Source organism: Dipteris shenzhenensis, chromosome 5 (genome assembly GCF_047967505.1).
Source record: "Dipteris shenzhenensis isolate YYH24624 ecotype China chromosome 5, Dip_SZ_1.0, whole genome shotgun sequence".
NCBI lineage: Eukaryota > Viridiplantae > Streptophyta > Polypodiopsida > Gleicheniales > Dipteridaceae > Dipteris > Dipteris shenzhenensis.
This window is the reverse complement of record NC_141600.1, coordinates 30306028-30312648: the sequence shown is the minus strand read 5'-3', so window position 1 is coordinate 30312648 and position 6621 is coordinate 30306028. Positions and strand designations below refer to the sequence as shown.

Here is a 6621-nt window from a genome sequence, read left to right as displayed (position 1 = left end):
TCCCTGTAGAAAAAATAGAAAATCCCTTTAATTAGATAGGGATATACTTTGGAATCTAAGGCTTAAAAGGAAAAAAAAAGGGGGATGGGGCGTGTGTCCGAGCACACGCCCCCTCCCCTTTTTTTTAATTTTTTTTTGTACTTTGTCTCTCTCTCTTTTTCCCTGCGATGGCTTACTCTTCTTCGACCTGCGCCATGGCCCATCGCACTCTCTCTCTCTCTCTCTCTCTCTCTCTCTCTCTCTCTCTCTCTTACTTGAGTTGAGAAGACATAGAGATCACCTATTGAAGCACTCAGAGAGACAGACTCAGCGACAAGTTACAGACTATTTTCTACCAGTCATCACCTCTAGTCAGTTAGATAGGTAAGTGCTGTAGGGAAGAGTCCGGATCTCACCTCTACTAGAGACACACCGATTGACCGTGCGATGGATCTGAGGAAATCAGTCCACGATTGCAGAGTTGGACATCCGAGCATAGACGGAGGATGCAAAGGAGGGTCAGCTCATTCTGGCACGCCACGCGTGCCAGCTTGTTAGGACCTTAACTATGGAGGACATTGAGGACATCCGACATCGACCAATGCGAGATTTCCTATGAGCTGGATGCATACACTATTACACCTTCATACCCCCTTAGCCCTCTTCCTTTATCATTGTATTGTCTAGAGAGTCTCTGACTCTCTAGTCTGCTTACCCCCCCCCCCCCCCTTCTTTTTTCCCTTTCACCACAAAGTGTCAGTTAGGTACTGATTTCTTTTATAATTCAGACTTTGTATCATATTCACCAGTTTGTAACTTTTTGGGTCTCATAGGTCATTTTGGCCTCTTGTAGACGTTAATATATCATTTCATTTCTCTCTCTCTCTCTCTCTCTCTCTTTCTCTTTCTCTCTCTCTTTCCCTCTCTCTCTCTCGCGGCCATACCCGCCTCCTCTGCTCTCTCTTTTCCCCCTCTTTCTCTCTCTCTCTCCCCTTTTTCCCTCTCTCCTTTTCCCTTTCTCTTCCCTCTTTCCCTCTCTGAGGCTCTCTCTCCTTTTCCCTCCGTCTTCCCCGTGTCACCAAAAAAAAAAAAATGAAGCCCAACCTTAGGTGTCAATTTTAAGGTCTGCCCTACAATACAACACTGACATGGGAGCATCAATTATTGTATCGCCCCTCACTGCCCTCAGCGCAACCCGGCTTTAAAAAGGTGGCAAATCCCTCGCTGCAGCAGACTCGCCCTTTCCATAATTATTACTGGCTCGGCTAAGCAGTGAGCACTCTCTCTCTCTCTCTCTCTCTCTCACTGTCTCTCTCTCTCTCTCACACACACACACACACAATTCCGCAGTTGAATTTCGTGATGTTAACTCATTTTCTGGTTGGTTAATTAGTATTATCTTCATTGCAGAATCTGTTCTTTTGGGCACTCTGAGCAACACCACTGCAGGGGCAAAAACATGGAAAGAGCGATACCTGACTACAGCCACATGTACAGGGAGCTCAACCAGGAAAGTTCTGTTTATCTCGTCGTTTAGAAAATCACAAGAAGTTTTGGGCACTTTCCCAATTGGGAAAAAGAGGCCATTTCCCTTACCTTTCCCTCACATAGCTAGGAAAGATCAGGGAAATGGGTTCTGTTTCCCATAAAGGAAAGTGCCCAAAACATTATTGTGAATCCCTTGAACTGTGAAAACTGTGTTACAGCTTAAGGGGTTTTGGTAATGGAATGCAGGTGAGCGAGAGGATGAGGATGGATCAGATGGAGTTCTCAGAGGTGATGGTTATCCATCGCATGTTCATAAAGCTCCCAGATTTGAGCATCGCCCATCTGGAAGGCGCCGACAAGGTCAAGTGCTTGTACGTCTTCGCTGATGTGGTGGAACTTGGAAGTGTGCGGCAGACCTCGAGCCTACCTGGGTCCATTATGGTAGTCATCATGTGTCGGGTCCTCACCTTGCATGCAGATCATATAGCAAGGGCGTATGAATTCGGCTTTCCTCATATGAGACTCCATGCTATTTTTGAATCACCACGCCTTCGCATCCTTCGACGCAATTCTGATTCTGTGCATGGTAGATGCTCTAGTTGTTTTAAAACTAAGCCATGGGTTTTGTACCTCTGCCATTAGTACACTGTAGGCAGTGGTGTGTGCATGTGCCACTAATTTCTACCCTACCTCCACTTTTGTGGCTAATGTCTTAACACGATTAGAATCAAAATGTACAAAAGTTTGTTTTGACCCCTTCTATAATGAGGTGCATCAACTAACCTTTGCTCCATGAATGTCAATGGCAGATGATTATCCAGTGATTACCATAAGCGCAAATGTCATAGAATTCTCTGTCAAGATCTGCATTTTTATTTGGTATTGGGTCATTTCGGGATCCTAGTATGATTATCTCCTCTCAACAACACTCCATAGTGGAGAGGCCCAGCAATGGCGCCTTTTGTAATGTGGGCCCCCCCTGGGGACAATCCTCCCCTATTATGGTTGACCCAGACAGCATACAGGTTCAATTCTCTCTCAACTGGGTTGGCGGTGGTTTTGGTTATGGCAGAGCTCCAGAAGGATTCTCGTTATTCCAACGAGATCTCCCAGATCCCCTACTCATAGATCCTCACATTTTGCTTTGCATGCAAACTAGCATGCTTGTTGCTGAGCTAGTGGAGGTCCTCTCTCTCTCTCTCTCTCTCCATGTGCTCGCAGGCGTGAGTGCGCACACATGCACACGCACACGCACATGTGCAATTACACATTACTTATGCTTTACTTTTGTAAAAATGCATTCTATGCTATTAGAGAGGAACAATGAACAAGTCCTTTGCAATTGCTTATGTTGCTGTATGAACACACCTACATGCAGTTCAGTCATCCTTCATCAGACATTCATGCCACTGTAACAGAGCACGTGGTATGGCTCAACACTCATCTGCTTCAGGTACTTCTCACCTTATCACTGCTCAAGTGAAATTAAGAGGGGTCATTTCTGCTGAGAAATTTTCATGGTCATGCATGGCTATTTATCACACACACCCACATGAGGTCATTTGCGCGTATACAAAAGCGTCTCACACACCGAATGCTAGTCAAGGGTTTGTACCTATTCAGCTATTTGGGTGTATCCCTCAGAGTTGAATGGACATGTGAATCATCAATTCCAAACATACCTCCATAAGATGTGCGTCTGCATAGGCGTGGAATTGGAGTATGTGTGATAAGCTATCCAAAAAAAGAGATGCATTCCATTGTACCCAGTGGGTGGCTCTATAAAAAAAGAAAAATCTTCCTTCTCTCCCATTCCCCCTGCCCATTTAAGGATAAAGTTTTTCTTTCAATTTCTTTTGATTTACAGTCGAGGCACGGCTTAATTTTTCTACTCTCAAATCAGGATGTGAATTACGAATTCCAAACACACCTCCATAAGATGTGCGTCTGCATACGCGTGGAATTGGAGTATGTGTGATAAGCTATCCAAAAAAAGAGATGCATTCCATTGTACCCAGTGGATGGCTCTATAAAAGAAGAAAAATCTTCCTTCTCTCCCATTCCCCCTGCCCATTTAAGGATAAAGTTTTTCTTTCAATTTCTTTTGATTTACAGTCAAGGCACGGCTTAATTTTTCTACTCTCAAATCAGGCATCGACAAAAGCACTAGGAACTTCATCTTATGACGATTACCTCGCACTGATATTTCGTGCACAGTACTTACTCAAGGGAATGGGAAGGGCACGGAGTCTTGTAGTTCCACAATTGCAATATGATGTGTATCGCAACCTCATCAATCAAATGGCTCGAGTTGCTGAAAGCTATGACCAGTCACTTAAGCAACTTCAACTCTTTGTTGCCCAAAACAAGGTCAAATCATTATTTGTTACTATGTACACTTTTTGTATGTATGTATGTATGCGTGCATGCATATATATGTATGTGTATGCATGTATATACGGGCATATATATCTTTATGTGTGTATGCAAGTATCGATATATGTATGTGTATGTACGAATGTGTGTTTGTATGTATATGTTGAGCATAGAATGTGGAGACAAGCAAATTATTCAAGTTCTCACACAGCTCGAGTCCGCAAGTATGTTTGTTTTCACACCTAAAGACTCTTAAAATTCCATACCTTTAGGTTCTCGGAGGATACTTGTTAGAGCAGAATAGGGCCTTTGCTGCCAAGGAAAGAGATATGGAAGTTTTTCATTCTGAGCTTGTTGCTCAAAAAGAACTTGAGCTTCAAAACACCTTCTTCAAGATGGAGCAATTGAGTTCACAAATGGAGACACAGATAGCCGACATGGATCAAGCCAAAGAGGACATGGATGCAGGTAAAATTAGCAAGACTTAATTAGCATCTGCATTAACAAGCCAGTAATTACGACTTTTAAACAGGTCGGTAATGGCCCCAAAGGTTGATACTTGGGACCTGGCATAGGCCATGTAGGCAATGATTTGTATGGTTGAGCTCTACTTTCTACGCTTATATTAATTTTTCTCTGCGCAGGATTAAGGAGATTCCAAAATAGACAAGTAGCAAATGCCATGTTTGCAGTGTTTCGTGCTATAGGTGCAATCGCACTTACAGTTCTAACTGGTGGTGCAGCTGCTCCGGCAGCTATGGCTGCAGCTAAGGGGGCAGTGACCATAGCTGGCCAAGCTGCCCAGGGATTGGTGAGAGTGTTGGAGATTTTGGACAATTTACAGGCAGCGATGGAGGTATTCAAGCTCATAAAAGATTTAGTGGAGTCTCTGCGAGAAGTGGGTCAGCTGGTGGACGCACCTGAAATGCCAGATATGCCAACAGAGGCAGATTGGTCCATCTTTGTGAACGAGATTGAGGGAGTTGCAGAGCAAATGCCTGAAGAAGTGTCGGAGGTAACGGCATGGAAGACCTCGTGCAAGAATGTAGCTGCGGTGGGTCGCGAATTGATCACTACTTCGGCTTACATTTCACAGCTTCAATATGACATTAAGGCAAGGATTGAAGCATATTTAAGACCACTCCTAGGATTGTATAGTAGGAGCCAATTATGAAGCTTTTTTTTATGATTGTGGTTCAATATGAATGATTCAGGTGCAAGCAATGCTGCAAGACATTGCCAACAAGCAGGCAGACCGCCTATCTTCGATCCAAGCTGCAGATCTTAGTAGCTATACAGAAATGGTGACACAAATGGACATGCGCACCACGCGCTTACTAATGGAGCTAATAAAGGTGCTAGACATGCAAAATGCAGCACTTATGTACCAGTTTCTCACACTCCCAGCACAGATGAATGCGTGGCCGGTGACTATGGAGACGGTGTGGGGCATGTTGGTGCAGCATGAGCATGCAGCTGTTCTTGGGTTGATGAGGCTAGGGCCAGCCTTTGATTTCAGGAGAACCTTTGTAGTGAAGGAAATTCCTGTTGATCTACTGCTGCATGGTGAGGACTGGCAGTTTGAGATTCCTGTAAACGAGCGTACTGTCTTCCCGGACACATGGTCGCAAGTGCGCATTCATCACTTGGGAATGAAGTTTGTTGAGGGGTCAGCTCCAAAGGGGGCACACCAACCTATCACAGAAAGTGGGGAAGTCTACATTCTGCTGCAAGGCTCCCGTGTCTTCCATGACCGCAACAAGTCCGAGCCGCTTCATTACGAGGCTGCCGTTCCCCTTGACTATCACTATGCCTACCATCTCCAAACAGGAGAAACCACACTCTCCAACTCCCCCTCCAATGATTTCATTCGAACATTTATGCGCATGACTCCTTTCACGACATGGAGGCTTCGTGTCTCTGCCTCGGCCCAAGAGAATCAAGGCCTTGCCTTTCCCACCGCCACTGTTGGCGCTGGTGACACAGCCCAAATTGCTCTTACTTTCTCTGTCTCTGCTATTCGAGAGATCTCTCTCTAGTGGCTCAAACTATGCCTCTTATATATGTAATGAGCTCACTTGACCTTCCTTAGGTGGGATACCTCGTGTTTGTGTGTGTATGTATGCATGCTATGTATGTATGTGGATACACACACATTGGCATAACTATGCTTATATATATAAAGGATTTTATGTATAATACAAGGATGAGTGATAGACATAATACAAGGTTTCTACTAACTGAAACCCCAAGATATTATTAGAATGGAAAAATCATATAAGCTCACATTTTCTAGCTATGCAATTGAACGATATAATTGTATTAGTTTGAATGTAGCTTCATAATATTTAATTAATGATGTACAACAAGATTAATGTTTTTTTCTTTGTGTTGATCATACTACCAAAATTTTGTTTGAAAATTAGCCCATATTTAATGTGTGTGAGCACATCCATCATTGGAATTGTAAACTAAATGAAGGCACGATAGAGAGTAACTATTGTGTCAAGGTGAGACAAAAGTTTTGTGCCCTCGACTAGTGGTGCCACATAGTAATGGCCAACATGGAGTGTGCTTGTAATTTATAATCAATATCACTATTGTAAGGTCTTTTTCTTATTAAATTGATGACAATTATTTGTTCTTTACAATGTAATAAGAAGAATAATGGTTCATTAAATGCTTCTAGTAGTCTTTCAAAAAGTGTTCTACAAGCACAACTACACATTAAAATATTTTGGACAAGATAGGCACATCAGGGAAACACTTTATTTCTTG

The 6621-nt window shown here is 43.3% G+C and overlaps 2 protein-coding genes across 2 annotated transcripts; both read left to right on the top strand.

Annotated features, from left to right (window-relative positions):
• The first annotated feature begins 1647 nt into the window (after positions 1 to 1647).
• On the top strand, positions 1648 to 2377 carry LOC147901851 (uncharacterized). Its single transcript, XM_087375037.1, has 2 exons — positions 1648 to 2053; positions 2277 to 2377. The coding sequence occupies exons 1-2, from the start codon at positions 1708 to 1710 to the stop codon at positions 2369 to 2371; spliced, it is 441 nt and encodes a 146-aa protein (XP_087231163.1). The 5' UTR covers positions 1648 to 1707; the 3' UTR covers positions 2372 to 2377.
• A 91-nt stretch (positions 2378 to 2468) lies between these two features.
• On the top strand, positions 2469 to 5964 carry LOC147901850 (uncharacterized). The gene is made up of 6 exons (XM_087375036.1): positions 2469 to 2651; positions 2846 to 2920; positions 3619 to 3837; positions 4116 to 4311; positions 4488 to 4957; positions 5058 to 5964. Exons 1-6 carry the CDS (start codon positions 2469 to 2471, stop codon positions 5880 to 5882), a joined length of 1968 nt encoding a protein of 655 aa, XP_087231162.1. The 3' UTR covers positions 5883 to 5964.
• The last annotated feature ends 657 nt before the right edge of the window (positions 5965 to 6621 follow it).

Coding starts and splice junctions, on each gene's coding strand:
- LOC147901851 (XM_087375037.1), top strand. CDS start 1,708: ATGCAGGTGAGCGAGAGGATGAGGATGGATCAGATGGAGTTCTCAGAG. Junction 2,054..2,276: donor CAATTCTGATTCTGTGCATG/GTAGATGCTCTA, acceptor TGTCAATGGCAG/ATGATTATCCAGTGATTACC.
- LOC147901850 (XM_087375036.1), top strand. CDS start 2,469: ATGGTTGACCCAGACAGCATACAGGTTCAATTCTCTCTCAACTGGGTT. Junction 2,652..2,845: donor TTGTTGCTGAGCTAGTGGAG/GTCCTCTCTCTC, acceptor ACCTACATGCAG/TTCAGTCATCCTTCATCAGA. Junction 3,838..4,115: donor TCTTTGTTGCCCAAAACAAG/GTCAAATCATTA, acceptor CCATACCTTTAG/GTTCTCGGAGGATACTTGTT.